The 18,281-nt window shown below is 39.8% G+C and overlaps 1 protein-coding gene across 1 annotated transcript in view; it reads right to left on the bottom strand.

The window, feature by feature from the left end:
• Positions 1–542: 542 nt before the first annotated feature.
• Positions 543–18,281, bottom strand: part of LOC131771579 (ectopic P granules protein 5 homolog) — a 36,217-nt gene continuing 18,478 nt past the window's right edge. The window contains exons 28-56 of the mRNA XM_059087392.2: positions 17,897–18,063; positions 16,987–17,202; positions 16,144–16,267; positions 15,830–15,980; positions 15,335–15,506; positions 14,588–14,678; positions 14,255–14,317; positions 13,161–13,303; positions 12,764–12,810; positions 12,274–12,395; positions 11,840–12,025; positions 11,432–11,563; positions 10,934–11,015; positions 10,327–10,448; positions 9,529–9,730; positions 8,949–9,024; positions 8,660–8,763; positions 8,037–8,206; positions 7,420–7,505; positions 6,649–6,745; positions 6,066–6,130; positions 5,684–5,773; positions 5,158–5,221; positions 4,167–4,311; positions 3,463–3,819; positions 2,803–2,935; positions 2,379–2,588; positions 1,809–1,920; positions 543–1,380 (exon numbers count right to left, since the gene is read on the bottom strand). Coding sequence (XP_058943375.2) covers positions 1,138–1,380; positions 1,809–1,920; positions 2,379–2,588; positions 2,803–2,935; positions 3,463–3,819; positions 4,167–4,311; positions 5,158–5,221; positions 5,684–5,773; positions 6,066–6,130; positions 6,649–6,745; positions 7,420–7,505; positions 8,037–8,206; positions 8,660–8,763; positions 8,949–9,024; positions 9,529–9,730; positions 10,327–10,448; positions 10,934–11,015; positions 11,432–11,563; positions 11,840–12,025; positions 12,274–12,395; positions 12,764–12,810; positions 13,161–13,303; positions 14,255–14,317; positions 14,588–14,678; positions 15,335–15,506; positions 15,830–15,980; positions 16,144–16,267; positions 16,987–17,202; positions 17,897–18,063 — 3,972 coding nt within the window. The 3' untranslated portion in view covers positions 543–1,137. The remainder of the gene's footprint in view (positions 1,381–1,808; positions 1,921–2,378; positions 2,589–2,802; positions 2,936–3,462; positions 3,820–4,166; positions 4,312–5,157; positions 5,222–5,683; positions 5,774–6,065; positions 6,131–6,648; positions 6,746–7,419; positions 7,506–8,036; positions 8,207–8,659; positions 8,764–8,948; positions 9,025–9,528; positions 9,731–10,326; positions 10,449–10,933; positions 11,016–11,431; positions 11,564–11,839; positions 12,026–12,273; positions 12,396–12,763; positions 12,811–13,160; positions 13,304–14,254; positions 14,318–14,587; positions 14,679–15,334; positions 15,507–15,829; positions 15,981–16,143; positions 16,268–16,986; positions 17,203–17,896; positions 18,064–18,281) is intronic.

Genomic DNA, 18,281 nt, shown 5'->3' with positions numbered 1-18,281 from the left:
GGGTTGTTGGTGAAACCTTTTTAAAATCTGTTCGTTGTCTCGTGTCATTAAATATGATTAAGTGAGAAATTTCGTTAGAGTATGGATATAATAAAGCGTAATCAAAACTGCATGCTGAGTAAATCGGAAAATATTTTTTAAGGACCTAATATTACATAAGTGGGAAAAGGTGAGCTAACAAGTCGCGATTAGTTGTTAGGTTAAAATACAGGCTCGATTATTTCGATCAAATCTTGGATAACTTTGGTCAATTGACGACTGCCTTCACCTAAAAACATCTACTTGAAGGAGCCAACTGAATTGCACCCGGTCGAGATCAGCGAAAGCTGAAAGTTATTCCCTTCTGTATTTAGTTACCTATATGAAAATATTTTCCTTCAAGAAATTTTCGAAACTGTGACTGCGGAGATCCCCAACATAACCGTTCGTCGAATTTCTTCATACGAAATCATTCCATGTTTTAAGTTTCGTTTCAAGAGCGTTACAGCAAGGCCACTGTATGAGGTATGACGAAGTGATGTATGGTTAAACAACTTGCTATCTTGTACATAGTGAAGGAATTTTATTACCAATTTAAATTGGAGCAGGTCCACAGAATCACAGTGGAAACTGATTTTTCTTTTTAGTACATTGATAGCCTAGATTTCTGTGTTTGTCCAACATCATCGACAGAAAGGTAATAGAGAAAGTAGCGAAATCACTATTTACTTTAGGCACTTCTAACGGCCAGAAATTAAAGTAACAAAATATAGCATCCTCGGCGAAATCTCACCAGTAGCCGAAAAATGTCCGACGTCATTTGGCTATTCGAGCTCCTGAAATATAGAGTTGCTTAGCAACGTCGATTCGTTTTTAGTCTCTTAAGCGAGGAATATTCTGATGTCTTTGGGTGGAACGCTCGGATTCCCAAATTCTTCTGACTCTACTCCATATCCACGACTAGTATTTTAAAGTACAAATTACACGCAATGCCCGCATAGTATCCCTGACTCATCGCAATGAATTACAATATTTGTGAATTGTAGTAATTTTTTCTGCCTATAAACTTGGGCAGAAATTACGCTTTTTGAAATTCCTTTATATAGCTAAATATAAATTGTCTTTCCTCTTAGCGAGGACATTGATTCAATGATTTTTTTAAACCGCGATGATATCTAATGCTTTATCGTTTGGAAACAGTTTACGCACAAGCATGACTACAAACTGTGGTCCTTCCATGAGAGAATTCAGAGGATTAGCAATAAATGAATAAGCTTCCATGATGTGTTCTGCTAGACTCGCGTATTGTTTGTTAACTCGAAGTGTTTCCAAGTTATTCAGAGCTTGCTCGGCTTCGGCAGTGGAAGAAATGACACGTCCGCCTGGGGCTAACTGCTTTGTCTGCCACGAAAGAACAAAAAAAAAGCAACATTAGGCACACTTTGGAAGTAGTTCTTCTACGTTGCACATTAAATTTCCAAGATGATTATTTGTAAAGCCGCAAAGAGTACGTTGTTAATGAGTCGAAAGTAATACATGATTGCATTAATTTCATTCATTTCGCCTTGTATTGGTGTAAAAAACTCACGTCATCCAATCAGATGTGAAAATAAAGCCAGTTGCGCTCAGTTCCCTATCGTGTTACTGCGCTGGAAATCGAGTATAACAACATCGGTATATAAATTTTGCTCTTAATGGCCGTTGTGATAGCTATGGTTTTAGTTCTTCGACACCAGATGGTAAAGAGGTAAAGTATTCTGAAAGTTTCAGGAAAAAATTCTGTTTTGAATCTCAAACAGTGAAATTGGACTGAAGGATTCTGATCGTACCCCTTTCGGTTCTCGCACATATCCTGGGGCTTTGGCTTCTAGTCTCAAAAGAGAGTTTGAAGGCATCTGTGCCAGCAGGAAAGCTTCCAATGCGCGGCACATGAACCGGAATCTGCAAAGAAATGAGAAATTAAAGAACTAGGTACAATGTACTGATTTTTAGGTGAGTTTGTTTCAACATAGTGTTAAAAACTGTAGATCGCTCAAGTGATTCACGAGTTTCTTCTAGCACCCTAAATCAACTACCCTCAATCACAGTTCTGTCAATAGAGGGTTACAGTTTATCAATCTTGAAAAATTCGACTGACACTTCTTTTAAACTTTTTGTTTATCCATCCTTCATCACCCTGGTTTTTTTTTATTATCCTTATCTCGTAGATGTTTGTCAACCCGAAAAAAAAATCATTTTAAGCTTTTATTTCATTCGGTGACAATACTCTGTGTCGCTGAAATGTGACCATAAAAATTGCAAGGTGCTTCCTTCAAAGTAGTTGTGGCAGAAACTGCCCGCAGAGAGCGTCGACTGTGTTAGAGACAATCGGCTCAAAGAAAAAACACAAAAATACTCACTGAACACTAAGCTGCGACTTCTTTCCAAATCCAATAGCTCCTAACAAACCAGCAGAAGACTTGTCTTCTCCTAACGAATGCAGATACGAAGCAAGAAATGACAGCTGTTTGGTCAAATCTTGTAAAGGTCCTTTTGCATAGTAAACCTGTCTCACAGACAGTTGGAGAATCTTGTGCCACAGTAACGTAACCTTGGTTTCAAATTCACGCCTATGATAAACGAGATTAAGAAACTCAAATAAAGGCAGGTTCAGACACAAATCTTTACCCCATGATCTGATTCGTAACTCTCCCTTGCAGATCTATACATTTCCTTTTAAATTGATCCAGAGAATCTTTTATCACATCGTGACAACTGTCTAACTCTCGAGCTGATGAGTGTGTATTCTGTTTCACCCGCTAAAAATCATATCCATATCCTCACCTCATTTTAATTTGCGAGCACCACGTGACTATATCAGTAAGAACAGACATCTCTTGGACTGGACTTTGACATGAGGACAACTTAAGGAGTATGTTTGTGTAGAGCGTCAGCAGAGCACCTTGCCTGACACATTCTGAAAGAATAATATAAATCACTCCATGAAATATGTCACTAACCGAATAAAAGTGCATTAGAGTAGCGCCCGAGTAGTTGCAAGAGTTTGTTTTATCAAAGGAGAAGACGCAGACTATTGGTTTTTTGTACAAATCTTCCAGCCTTCTTCTCCTAGGCTACTAGCTGTCAATTCTGCGATAGATGGTGAGTTAAGTTAATACCCTAACAGTGTGCAGCTGAAAACAAACCAAAAAAAGAAAAACAACAACAACAACAGGAGTTCTTAAAATTTTCAAAGGCTATTACATCAGTACTACAAAATTGAGATTATTCATTCTCGATATCTAAGCGTGATAGTTGATAAGAGCAAAAACCAGAGCTCATAACCGAACTATGAAATCACATAGGACTCGTGATCGAGTCTAGTCCGGGATTTTCGTGTTGTATCCTCTCACAGTGTCACAATCTCTCTTTATATAAGTGAGCGGTTTGTCCCGAGGAGCTGGCGAGAATTGGCCTGGAAAATAAAACAAAAATGGAACTGACCTTGAACAAATTCATCTTGTGCGAGCTCCGGCACCGCTACACTGGGTACAACTTGTGCCCAGCCTCCATCCACGTCCGTTTGAGCCCCAGTGGGGTTTGGTGGCGAATACTTTGTAAAAAATGACTGGATTCCAGTCTCCGCAACGGAGACCATGTACTGGATGTTAGCAAGGGTCCTACAAGCTGCCGATATGGACACCAAGACAACCATTGTACAAGAAGTATCGCGGATGAACTGTAATATAGAGTCCAGAGTAACACGGAGTACATCTCCCACGGGAGAACAAATGTTCAAGAGGTTGAGTGCCTCGGACATCATCATGCACACCTCTGATGCAGTACTTGCTGGATCAACACCTAGGTGGAAGGTAATTTATAGTTCACAAGATGACATTCTAGAAATTCACGCCAAGTCAGAGAAAGCTGGGGACTGACCAACGTAAGTGGTCAAAACATATCTTAGGATACCTTTGAGAAAATCGAAGCTTCAACGGAAATTACCGCTATAGCAAGGGTGGCGCTTCTCACACTGCGCAACTTTCTGCAGGGAAGAGCGATAATTTCCCTTTGCGTTTTCTTGTGAAGCTATAGCGAGTGCATTCCAAAGTGTTTTATTGGTTACTGAGCGTTTCTGCCTTGAAAATAATTCGAAATTTCTCAGACGAGGAATTTTCCGTGTGTAGGTTAATGCGCTCTTTACTGACCTGAACCAGCAACAGACTCGATATCTTTAAGTACAAAAAAAATCACAGGTCCGTAAGATTTGACTTTGTGTTTTGTGTCCATCGAGCACTTGGACAGCAAACTTGCTACACATCGAACGTACGACGCACGCTTTGCTGCTGTGTCCTGAAACAAGATAGAATTTTGGCTTGTTACTCGAAAATATTTGAAATGTTTATAATTTCCAAGTAACTTACACACAACTAACGATTATTAGCATTCCTGCCCATCTTGGATGGCAGGAAACTCAGGATGAGAACTCCCATAAAACATGGGGAAGGAAGGGTGTGTCATGCTTCTTGACTCTAACGATGAATTTCGCTCACGTTTTCGAAACGTCAGACCCTGTTATTGACAACAGTACTTTTCAGGACAACGTTTCGCAAACGGACGATCAGACCACTTGATCGACTTCTTGAAACCGTGCACTCTAATTCAGAGCAAAGTAGATTATCACCATGTCATACCTAAGACATTAACTGCTCCCAGCTTGAGTAAAGATATGAAGAAAGAAAGAAGACTAGGCTTCCGTGGTCACAATCATGTTTCTACTCAATTCAGATCATGCGATGATACCTTAGGGAGGTCAAAATTGTGCAATTTGTTGCACGCAGCTCTGCACTCGGGAATATGTACGAACGGGACAATTTGTCCCCACCGTGGGGGGGGGGGGAGGGGGAAACGTTCAGGTCAACCTCTAAAATTGCGTCTCGGTCAACCGCGATGGAGGGCTTTCATTCTGAAATTCTCTTTCCCTATTAGCAAAATTTCTGGTGAGGATGCCCATCTGCTATTTTCTCGACACGTTAAAATCTACGCTCTGGTTTGTACCGTTATTCCACCAATCACCAATTCTGGCTTATGTCTAAGAAGCTTGATGACATGAGGAATGTTAAAATAGAAAACAATTAACAGGCCATTCTGCCCATTTTTAACAATCAGCACAGCAAAGGCATTTCAGAAGAAACTTACAGGGCGTGTAGGTTGCATGGAGCCATCTTCAGAGACTACAATTCCTGCAGCAGCTCTGATCAACCTAAAATAAAACAAAATACTCTAACACACCAACACACTATTAACTTAGTGTGCACCAACTACACCAGAGGTTTATTTGAAACCGCTGTCCTGTCTTGAGTAAGGACCGATTTGTTCAAACTGACCGAGATGACTACTGGAAATGTTTTTGAAAAAGCCTTCGGAAATCGAGGGATATATGTTTCTCTTCAATATATATCCCAACACCATTTCTTCAACCAATTCCAAATGGCTCTATTCATAACCAGGAAGTCTACCACAGTAAGATCACGAACAAACGGCCTTTTGTGTCGAAGCGGCTCATCAAACAGCAGTTACAAGAAGACGTTTTTGAAGTGAAAATCAGATATTGTCTTGAGAGTTATATTCATCGATAGATTGAAAAAACTGTGATGCCGGTAAAAGAACTGGAAGCATAATTTTCCAGGGTTTTGATTTCGTGTGGAAAAGCTAAGTTACTAACCTCAACGCATGCCAGATGCAAGATTTCTCGTCTAGCACCAACTCAGCCGAACCGTTATCAACTTGCCAAGAGACAACTTGCTCGAAAGTTCTGTGAAAATGAAAAAAAATGTCATTATTTTGTGGGATTTACTTCAGTTTGACAATTGGATTTTGCAAGACCAACCAAGGAAACAAAGATTTAGTAGACAACCAAAACAATCAAAACAAGACAAAACAAAAAAACCAACTTGCACTAAAGTGAGTATTCATTCTGCTTAATTCAATTGAATTCAATTGATGAGATGCTAACAAGCCGATTCATAGCTCTCCAAAGATCTAATCCCTCAAACTTAAAGTAGAATACCGGAAATCTAAAAGCAAAGCATTAGTTCAATACTTACCTTCCATCAAGGTAATGCCAGGGAAATGCGAGAGCAACATTGAGCAACTCAGGCATCTTGGAACCCTGTAAACAGAACGTATCTTAAGTGTCTGATTCTAAATATCTCAAAAAGAATTCTCCATCAAAACCTCTCATTTCCTTGGTCCCCGAGGTGAGAAACTTCAATGTTACGTCTGTAGAAACCTTTGTTGGCGTATTCTCACAACGCACTTACTGACAAAAATTTAGATATAGTAAGGAGAAGGTATACATTGATCATTTCTTGATGGAGAATAAGAGTTACACTTTTCAATCCGGGCTGACGTGACACCGTATACTAAATCACAGCCAACCACAGCAAAAAGTACAACGTTCTTGAAGCATTCTATGTTATTTTTATGTCGTTTGTTGTTGCGCTAGAATTGTTTGGCAGTCTAGCGTAATATTCACGGCGCTGTAGTACAAGCAAGTCTCATTTTTTTCTTTCGCACTACTCTAGCAACGAGAATAGTTTTGTTCGCTTGACAGATTTTCACACCAAATGATTCATTTTTCGGTTCACCGGACACCGGTTTTTCTGCATGACGGGTCAGTTGACTTACCTGTACAGCCGTGACTCCCTTCTCATTTGAAAACATGACCAATAGATGAAACAATGAAGAGTGGAGACGAGTCACAGCCTCTGCGGTTTGACCCTCCCTAGATATAGAGAAATACGTGTAATTCCATTAAGTAAATTTAGAACACTCCTCGAAACGAACTTAAAGAGGGTGCAGTAAAATACTTTGACTGATCATGACCAGGTTGCTAGTCAGAACAACATTGCTCTTCTTAAAGTCTGAAGAGGAAATACTCCCTTCATTTCTGCCTTGTGAGTATTTTGATGTTACCAACATCTTGGGTTTTTGTTTTTGTACATGCACTTTATGCAGTTGGTGAAGCATAGCATTTAAGAGGAAGAACTTTACAGGGTCTAATTTAATTCCCTCTATCTCAGCTCCTAAAGAACGCTCAAGAAGCGACCCCGAAAACATACTACACTCTTGGGGTTGAAACATCATAGTGTCCGTTTTTGTCGGAAGACAACGAAAATCAGGCAACAGATGTAACAGGCGTCTTTCTTCATATGCTCAATCTAACAAGGGAGCCCTAACATTTGGGCGTTAACACGGAAAGATCTTTTATTATTGATAAAAAAGAGTTTATGTTCGTTTTAGAGTCGTCAAAATTTTAGTACCTTAAAACTGGTCATGATCCAAACTTTAATTTTGCAAAAGTAACGACTCCGTAAAACGCGGTCCATCGAAAAGGTACTCGGAGTACCAGGGTAGCTACTTTCAGAACTTAAAAGATACATAACACATGCAACTTACGAGTACAGAGAAATTATGTGGTTCCAGTCCATCAGAGGAAATACGGCACCAAGGAACCTAAAACTGTTCTTGCACACACCATACAGCTAAGAAGAGAGAAAATTATTACAATGTTACACGCTCTTCAAATATCTTTAAGAGCTTTATTTACACGAAAACCGACAAAAAGTTTAGAGGTACTTCAAGCGCTCTCACCGGTCGATAGGTGTATTTAAATGAGGGAATGAAAACACGATTTTGACATTTTAGATTTTGGGAAATATTTTACAAATACAATAGCAGATTTTCTCCTCGTTTGAATCGTAGCCGCATCTAAGAGCTGGAGAGACTTGAGAAAAAACTTGGACGTTATGGAAACGTTTTCTATTTCTCCTTCCCTCTCCCCACCCCCTCCCCTCCTTCCGCCTCTTTAGGTAATATAGTGTGAACATAATAAAGGTTTTCTGATGCTCTGATAACTTCGCCAAATATGACGCCCTTCATATGTTTTGCATCCAGCAAACATCTTTGAAATATCTCCTAATACGAAAGTAGTGCTTATGTGTAACAAGAAAGCATTCTGAGAACTACTTTTTAAAGGGCAAAAAACGCAAATTTTCAGAGAAAAAACAACAAACCTCCTGCATAAGTTGCATGTTATGTAATGTCGGAATGAAGCTCTGCCATGGGAGTTGAAAGAACTTAGAGCGATACACTCTGAGCACGTATTCGGGTATTCCCTCTTTGGTTAAAGATGATACGAAGAAACTCCAAAACATGTTCATCATAGATGATCCGCTGTGAGGAGCTGAAATGTAAAGAAAACAACACCACTCGGTCAAGAAAGATGCTAAAAGGGCTAACTTCGATTGATTTCGTCCCAGTCTGACTAAGTTAAATAAAAAAACAGCAACAAGGCAAAGAGAGAAGACAAGAAGAATAAAAGAAGGAACAAATCATAGCAGAATCAACAAAAAATACAGCAGACTGTACGCTGTAAAAACAGCAACGTCATGTTTGGCCTAACATATTATTATTATTTTTTTTTTATCCGTTTTACTTTTCTCTATTCTGACCCACCCGTGTTCGCTCTTGGTTTCCTGTTGTCCGTTTTGCATTTTTCTTGAACAATTTGGAGTATCTTCCAAAGGCGTTAATCGTAATCCTCCAGGAAAAGGTGCTAATAAACGTTTTATTCTTAAACCTTCGTCCACTTTGTCCTATATACATTTAAATCAGCACAGTTTTGCCTAAATCATACCATTTAAATGGGTCTGTAGGCAGTTCAGTGTATCGGTAAACAAGTTGATCATATCTGCTGCTTGAGGAACTTCACTCTCATTCCAAGGAGCTACAGGTACATTCCTGTAAAACGAGTAGATCAGGTGTAACTGGTCATTCTCAAACCAAAAACAACAAAAACCATAAAAAAGGATTACAAACCAAAAAAACAAAAACCAAAAACCACATCAGAAGAAGCATTTACATATCAGCAGCAGCTCAAAGGTTTCCAGTGAGAATGGGAAAGTTAAATGATGTTCAAAACATACCCAGGAATAGGAGACTCTTGTGAGCAAATCCATGGCTCAAACACTCTGCAGATCAGCGCCCAGAGTTCTGTAAGAACTACAGAAATAAAATACAGCGATAGGGAATCACATAACTGTTTGATCTGCGAGCGTGCATTATGTGGATCATGGGGATTTCGTGGAAATTTTACGATTCCTCCTAATTTTCTTTTCATCCTCGCTTCGCACAATTTATCGGAATTCCCCGAAAATTTTAAGTGTCCTACCTAATGTTCTTCATGTTTTCTCAAATAGAAGCCCAGGCGCTTATTTAAACTTTTAGGCTTATGGTAAGGGCGCCTATTATTCTCCTGTACTGATTCCGTCGTAGTTGAAGCTTAAACATTTATGAAGTAACAAAAGAAATAGGTTTTCCTTGCATTCCAACTATTTAAGAAACTGAGGGAGGATAGAGCGCTTATTCGAGAGGGGCGCTTGTTTGATATTGTAGCCTGGGATGGGGGGGGGGGTGGCTTACTCGGGGGTAAGTGCTTATTAGAGCGTCAGCCCTTATTCGAGGAAATACGGTATCAGCCATTTCTTATAATACAAGGCTCCATACCTTTCTCTAATCCTTGGCCCCGATTGGTATACACAACAGCCGCTCTTCTGACGACAATCTGCTGACACATGAAACCGAGGACAAGTGACAGCTGCTTGATGTATGGCCTCCACATGGTGTAGAGGCCACCAGTCACGTGACCTCCTAGTTCAGCCCGTTGACCGCTGAAGTACTTGGTGAGCCAATCAAGAGTTTCGAGCACCTAAAAGATCGAAGCGAAAGAAGACATTGTAAGAGTTAGAGAAAAGAGTCTTTTTAACTGTTGGAATTTGACACTTATTTGACTCTCCATATCTATAGTTAGTTCGGAGCAACAAGTGTGTAATGACATCGTCTACTTGATGGTAAATTTTGATATTCCTCCTGCTTATTTGCTTGAACATCAATAACCAAGGAGATATTCAAAGCGATATTCAAACGAGATTTCGGGTTTGAACGCATAACCACAGACATAATACGTATTAAGAACCATGCTTACTACAAAAGCAAACGAATGTTCTCCAACAGGGAGCGAAAATATTTTCAAATTATTGGCCAAACGGTTGTAATCAAGAAGCAAAACAAAATACAACTATTGCCGTTAACCGTCTAAAGCCCTTCATTAACTTTGGAGAATTCACGTTTTCAACGAATCTCGGTTGTAAGCAGTGATTTGTAAAAAATCATTAAGTGTTTTGAGATGTAAAAATATATCGTAAAAGCTAGGGAAGAAAAGCAACACACGGATCCCGAAAGTCCACAAACCGAAGCTAAATTTTCTATATCAGATTACCAACAAGAATCCCCAAGGAATTTTACCTGTTCATCTCCCAGAACTTCCTTTGACGCGGTGGGAGGCTCCTTTTCATTGGTGGGAACACAGCCAATACAGGACAGAAACTTGTCCCATACATCGAGACAAAGAGTCCGCTTACCTGAACCTTAAAACGAGGTAGAAAACTGTCAGTTCCTATATGCATTCTGCTCCAAACTACAAGTGATAGGTTTAGACAAACGTATCAAGATCAGCATTGTTACACAGATATAACACCAAATTCTTTACATATAATAAAAGTACGAATATCCAATCAGATCTTGGGACTTATAGGGTTCTCTCGCACATTTCAACCTGAGGTCCTGGATAGCAATGCGGTGTTGAATTTTGAACATTCACTGAAAACTGAAGCTTTCATCAAAAAGATTGTTTCTAGAGCTGCTATGGAGCTACCACAGTGCTTATAAAATTTCCTGACTGAAAGACATCAGCGAACGTTATGCCAAGATTTGCCTTCTCGCCACTTATCACATGCGCTGCAGACAGTTATCAGGTGTCTGTAAAGCAACGTGTAACCTTAATAAAATTTAAAGGTGGTCATGTTATCCAGTTCTTGTACACGAGCACACGCAATCACTGCACTTTCCTTACCTTCACACAGAAGCCTGAGACCATCACTGTATTGCTCCGGAAAATTGTACATCAGAACAATAGACAGATGGCGCAAATACACCTAGATAATTGTTTAACGAGTGAGTATAAGGTTTAGATAGATACCACTTATTTGGTACATTTTGACAAGAAAAACTACCTTATTAAGTGAGAAAGTCATTCTGTGTATCAAAGTTATCAAGTTCATCGGTCCCATCACTGTATCAGTCTGTAAGTCCGTCAGTTTGTCAGTTTTTCAGATCGGCTATCTTTCCATCCAACAATAAGTGGACCAGTTTCGCCATCTGTCTGTCTCTTACTCCATTAGCTTCTGTGTGTGTGTCTACTGTCTAAAAGTCGTGACATCTATCGTTCAGTTCATAAAAAAAACCAGTGACAAGGATCCTCACTGTACCCCATTACGTCTCTTTGTTAACGTTTGAGTGGAAGAAGAAACTCTCAGAAAGGGAGAAATACAGAAAAAAATATTAAATTCACCTCTAAAATAGATCTTTTGTTATCGGGAGGTTCATATCCAACACTGCTCAGTGCTTCAAACACTGCGTGTGTGAGGGCTGACCTCTCCATAAGATTGCTGTTTGGTGAGGACAGCCACTTACGCATCTCAAACTACAAGACAAAAAACACAAGCTACTGCAAGTGACAGTTAACAGTTGCTTTGCGCGACAAAATCTTACATAACTTTGGGAAAAAAAATAAGAAAACCAAAACTTTAAAGAAAAGAGGGTTCCAGCCTAAAATTTTTTAAAGTACTAAGTCACTTGGTGCAAAGAGTGGAAAGAAAGCTGACGGCACTCCCGAAACTAGAATCCAGTTGAAATAGTGAGTGTGTTGTACTGTTGGAAGTATAAATAAATGAGCTACTGACAAATCGGTTTATTTTACCTTAGTGAGTAACGAGAAAACAAGATCTCCATCAGCCGTTTCTAGGATTCTGCGGTACATGGTGGTAAAGGAATCAGGGTTATCATTAGGGCTAAAAAATGGAACTAACAGCACCGAGATGGAAGTGTGTTCCAAGATGGCTGACAGAAGCTGTTCTGTCTGAGTGGGATTGTTCATGATAAATTCCTGCGGAACAAGCAAAAAACAATAGAAAAAGGATTAAAGATATCGCAGGAAAAGGGGGAAAGGAAAAAAAACTGCTGCAAGTTTGCTACTTTACAAGATTCTGGGAGAAATTCTGAACACGAACAAGAAGGATAATTGTACAGTTCTAGCTTTGAAATTTTTAGTTCTTTACTAGAAACTCTCCTACTCTCTACAAAATATCAGAGAAGCTAGAGAATACAGCAAGCTGAGTGCTGTCGATCACTGACCTTTCCTAGTATCTCAACACAAGATGTAAAAAACTGTACAGTTGGTTGGTAGTTCATAACACTGTCGTCCATTGCTCCGGTAACATGATAAAACAAAGCAGTCCCAATGTCACTGATTATCTCTGAAACATGAAAAGTAAAAAAAAACAAGTCAGCAAAGACAGAAGAGAATGTTAAGGAATGGAAGCAATATACCCTGTCGTAATCTCGGTTCTAGAGCGGGTTTTGATTGATTCTCCCAAAAAACCATACTATAACAATCACAAAGACTAATCGAAAAAGGGGCCGAAGAGAACTTTAACTAAAGTACCCGAGACGCAGACAACAAAGGGACCACGTCACGATTGGTTTATATTACTGCATATTATTGGTCAAGAATGTGGCGTAAGTTCTTTTAGGCCAATAACAGAGCGTAATGATCCTTAACCAAGACAGTCCCGGATTGTTCTCAGCACTTAGTTAAGCGCTTGCAAAGTAAGGCAAAAATTACCTTGTACGTTCCTCTCCGAAGAAGACTTTGCTTTGTTTACCAATGACCTTAAAGATAAATCATTTTCAATTTTTTACGTTAAAGTCACAGCGCTACTGTGTCTTAGCAAGATGCCACCATCCAAGAGATGCAAGCATGAAAAAATCGCATTACCGTCATATCTTCAAACCCACCTGAGGTTTTCTGGACTCAGGAGAGAGTGATTGCGATGTATGGCTTTAAAGTGAAAACGTGAGAAGGAAGGTGACTGAGTTTAACCCCACAAAAACTTTATCAGTATTCCGCGACTTTTTAGAAAACAAAAAGATATTAGAGCAATAGAGACCCCAATAAAGGATTACTAAAGGAACATGATGGAAAAATGCTCATAAACCTGTATATAAATACTCCTACTCACGTGATAATGCTCTCAATGTAAGCAGCACCTTCACACAAGCGGGCAGGGCATGGTTGGATGAAATTCTGCACAACTTGTTCCTGCTCACGACGATTATCAGCAACCTTTCTGATCATAACTTCATTGGGTCGTTTAGCGAGGAACTATTACAGTAATAACAAGCAAATATAGATAAAAAAGCTTGGCGTTGTGTTAAAGAAATGCGAAGAAGTTCGTACACTCGTTCGTACCCTCGTTTGTACACTCGTTCGTACACTCGTTCGTACTCTCGTTCGTACACTCGTTCGTACACTCGTTCGTACCCTCGTTCGTACACTCGTTCGTACACTCGTTCGTACACTCGTTCGTACACTCGTTCGTACCCTCGTTCGTACACTCGTTCGTACCCTCGTTCGTACACTCGTTCGTACCCTCGTTCGTACACTCGTTCGTACACTCGTTCGTACCCTCGTTCGTACCCTCGTTCGTACACTCGTTCGTACACTCGTTCGTACACTCGTTCGTACACTCGTTCGTACACTCGTTCGTACACTCGTTCGTACCCTCGTTCGTACACTCGTTCGTACCCTCGTTCGTACACTCGTTCGTACACTCGTTCGTACACTCGTTCGTACACTCGTTCGTACCCTCGTTCGTACACTCGTTCGTACCCTCGTTCGTACACTCGTTCGTACACTCGTTCGTACACTCGTTCGTACACGCGTTCGTACAGTCTTCGATAGTTTGGCATAAAAGTCCGTTATTTTCAATCCGTGTTAATATTCGCTATCTTAGCCATTCCCGTTCCGTTCAGTTGTCTTATAACCTCTTTGGTACTTATCTACGCAAGCAACCAATTTATCTCAAAGCAAACTACGGTAAAGTGCCCTGACACGGGGATACATGAGTGATATGAGTTGTTTTAAGCTGCATTTGATAGGTCGAGAGTGTGGTGTGTGTTCACTGCCAATCACAGCGCGCAGTGATTCAAAACCGATGGAATCCCAAAGTACTTCGACACTTAATTGAAACCTTCTCTACTAAGATAAGGTAGTCAGTTACAGACATTTTAACGTTCCCTCTCCTGCTGGGAAGAAACAAAAGTGATCTGTTACCTTAACGGTGAGAGTGGCAGGCCCTCGACACTGATGTTTGCGACAAGGAACTTGAACTACAACCTGGAGACGGAAAGCGATAAAAGAATTCAGTATTGAAACAAAAATACGAATTTCCAACACCAGTTTTGTAAGGGGCTAATAAGACTTGTACTCTAATCAGTAGCTTTGGAAGCTAATAGGCTGCTGCCAATATTGATAGCAAATCCCTAGGTCTTGACGTCTAACTGAAGTTGTAATCCACTGTATTTATAAAATGAAAACAATAATGTTATCAACAATTCTAAGCTCAAGAATCAACCAGTAACAAGAAGGTAAATCATCACGCCTTACCTGGGACATCTCGTTTGAGTACATTTTAGGTATTAACTCGATATATTCAATGTCCAAGGAAACGTGTTGACCAACAAGTCCACAAAACTGTCTGTAAAATGTACAGAAGATAAGTGGTTTTGCAAGAAGTGATATCTCAATAACAGGATATGGTTTTGAAAGACAAAGTTCTTCGTTTGTCTAAAGGTGTAATGTAAACAGGGTTGTAATAGAAACTACACTCCCAGACGTAATTACTTGGGGTAGTTCTCCAGATCAAGGTCTATGATGTTCTTTCACCCCTCCCCCCCAGCCAATGTTGTTAATTGCAAATGTGTCTATAACATCTCGCAGACCAACATTGAGAGGAGCAGCGGAGGCATTAAGTGTCCCGACAAATGTTTCTGGGAGTTTAGCTACATTTTTTTGCAGTTCCTGAGTTTAACTGGTTTTTAGACCATAGTTTATGAGTTGCTTTTCCCGAGAAAAAAAAAAGCATCCTTTAGCGGTGTTTGTCGCAGTTTTTTTATATATTCCGCATTGGGCGTTTCTCAATAAACAATCATTCCATTCTCACTTGACAGATATGAGCTAGTTACAGCTAACTCAAATCCAATGCTCATTCGTGGAGTAATTGCTGAGAAGATATCTATAAATATTGTGGTAACCAAAATCCCAAGGTTCTTAAACAATTCCAAGGAGATGCTCTGCACTTTAGCATAAAAACGAAAAGTTTTCCGATAAAAATAGCGATATTTGCAACCAAACCTTGCATGTGCGACTATTCCCTGTAGTTGACTGTAAACTATGCCCAATAACTTCTGTTTGTTCATCAAAGTCGCATCTGTCATGGAGGGTAAAATGGGTTCTAATCTCTTCACAGGGGGAGGAGGGAGCGGTGCAGGGTGCGTCTTCATCCTTCTAACAATCCTCGAGGCGGCTTGAAAGTAGGAAAGAAAATACACCAACTTGATTAAATCTTACCGTGCATTTAATGCAACCGGAACGACACACAGCCAATTCCAGCTAACATGCGAATATACACAGATACAATTCGTGTCGTTTTTATTTCCATGTCAAATTATCTCAGTGTTGGCGGTGTTGATCTAGTCCGTTTGAAGACCACCTGTTTCTTTTAATAACTGTCCACAGGGCGAGCGGAAATAAAAGCCGGAAAGGGTTTGTCGAACGCGAACTAGAAAAAAAGATTGTGTACAAATTAAGCGGGTGCTAGGTGCTAAAAGGTGCTTGCACATTTGGTACCTGTTTCAGGACTCCTGTCGTTCCACTGACCAGTGGCTTTATTCTCAGGGGGGTTCTTTTGAGGTCCCAGGGCGTGTTTTACCCAACAACGCACAGACTCGGTGATTTCCATATCAATCTTTTTCACGAATATCAAATCAAACCAAGGTTCCTAACAAAACAGGAAAAATAAAACGAATCATTAAAAATAATTGTAATATTCAATGCGATGTTCAATTAAGGTAGATCTGCTTAAAAGTGTGCTACAATTGGAAGGAGAACTTTCGTAATGGTGAATGCTGAGAGTGAAAGGGTTAAGATAATAGTTTACATACCTGTACTGGTTTGAGTAAAGCCTCAAGTCTGACTGCATCATAGGGAGGCGGCAATGACGGTAGGTACAGACTGGGGTCGTGAAGTCTCGGTTCATCCAACCACAACGCCAGTGTTTGATAAAACCTACCATGAGAATATTAACGGTGTGAGAGGCTGATGAGAAATCGTTAATTTTTTATTTAAATTAAGCATGTTTCTTTATTATGAGGCATAAAACTTCATATTCTTGTCCGTTATCTTAAAAATAAATGGTTGAACTGTCAATTGTTGTCTCAGGAGATCAACTTGTATCAACAGGCGATCTATGATAAAGATCTGCGGTATGGTTATTCGTCAAAAAATGAGCCAAATAACTAAATAACTGAATTTAACATTGTGGAAATTCGATAAACACAAATTCAAAATAACAATAATAGTGGAAAAATTTTAACAATCTAGTCTCGTTGGACGTTGGGACAAAATCTTTGGTTTCGTATCTCTCTGAGCGAACAGTTTCATTCCAATTTCCCCCAAATTCCCATAAAGTTTGCGTTATGCTTAGCCCCATTCCCCTCTCTTCCATTCCAATTTTTTTTTCTTTCAGCTGAGAAACGAATCAAAACTCGTACATGAGAGTTATTTTATCGTGAACCTCCTTGAACCTACAAAATTGGATGAGACACTAGTGAAAAGAGATACTCGGGGTAAAATCACAGTGCTGCGTTACATTCGGCTTCCAGAAATGAAACCCAAGCTCAAATAAAGGTAAGAACGAGTTATTTACGCTTCACACATCCCGACTTCACTATACATGTAATTACAACGAAAGCTTTATTGAAAAAACAATTTCTTCGACACCATACCCTGTAAGTTTTTCATGCAATGCTCTAGTTTGTTCAAACTGCTTGCTTATTTCCCTGTCACCATCAGTGACTGCATCATGGTCTGCCCCGGTCTCCACGGATCGATTCCGGTGATGTTCCGCTGTGGCTTGCAGTCTCTGCTTCATTTTTTTTAACATGGAGCTATAACTCTGGCTATCAAAGAAACGATACCCTACACCAGATCGCTGCGCAAGGCTGGAATAAACGAAACACATGTCAGATTTCATCCTTGATCAGAATAGAAACAATTAATAGCGCCTCACTCCTTCTCTTTAAGTTTGCCAAGATGTAAAAAATGAGTAAAGGACACTAACAGCGATTATTCTCAGTACTAGTTTGTTCATTTGCCTTTTTTTCTTTTCGCTCCTAGCCAACTGATCTACCTCAGAAGATGCACTACTTATATCCTAAGCCCGCAAAAAAATATGGGGATTGTTTGGGACTTCATTATTTAGAATTCATTCTTTGATCCTTGTCAATGCACAGCATACACAGGTTACATAAACGTCTCTAAAACGTTATAGCAACAAAACTATCGCATCACATGATTGATAAATTTTATTGTTGTATATTTGGACCATCGCTTTGACTGTGGAAAACCAGAACCAAGTCAACCATAAGGTAATCAGGGTCAAGGGAAATGTTTCAGGAGCCAAGAGACAATAAAAACTCATTGCAGATATATGAACACGAGGAAAACATGAGTATCAGAGTCGTGAGTAGGTTTTATTGGTGCATTTGATTCATTAAGAAGCTGACGCAAGTTCTTTAAGCCAATCCGAGGCCACCGAGTGACGCAAGAACGATGCAACCCCGGCTTAATTTCGAAATTACGATAAGTTCCTTTCCCTTCCCAACTTCTGTTCATACCAAACCCTTAGGCACTCACCCAGGTTCAGTGACCGGTCTCTGGAGATAAAGACTAAAAAATCGTTGCCAAATCAAAGGCAGCATGGGATGATCAACCTCTGTCACCATTGCTTGATTAGCCCAACGATAGATGGAAAGACTGGACACGAGAGGCGTCCACGACAATTTCATCTTCTTCACTACTTTCTGAAATGGATATAAAAAAAAAAGTAGTAGAAGCCATAAAAAAATTATGAAGTTATGCTACTTGTTTGATTTACTTGTTTGCTCCTCATTGAGAGATGGTTACAGTGTGAAATAGGAATATCACTAAGCACAGAACATTTCAAACAAAATTCTTCAATGCTTCATGAAAAAGATTTTCCAGATACACCCAATTAAGTTCTTCTTCATAACAACCATTT

Source organism: Pocillopora verrucosa, chromosome 1 (genome assembly GCF_036669915.1).
Source record: "Pocillopora verrucosa isolate sample1 chromosome 1, ASM3666991v2, whole genome shotgun sequence".
In the NCBI taxonomy this organism is placed as follows: domain Eukaryota; kingdom Metazoa; phylum Cnidaria; class Anthozoa; order Scleractinia; family Pocilloporidae; genus Pocillopora; species Pocillopora verrucosa.
Note: the sequence above shows the minus strand (reverse complement) of the source record. Positions and strands in the feature narration are given on the sequence as shown.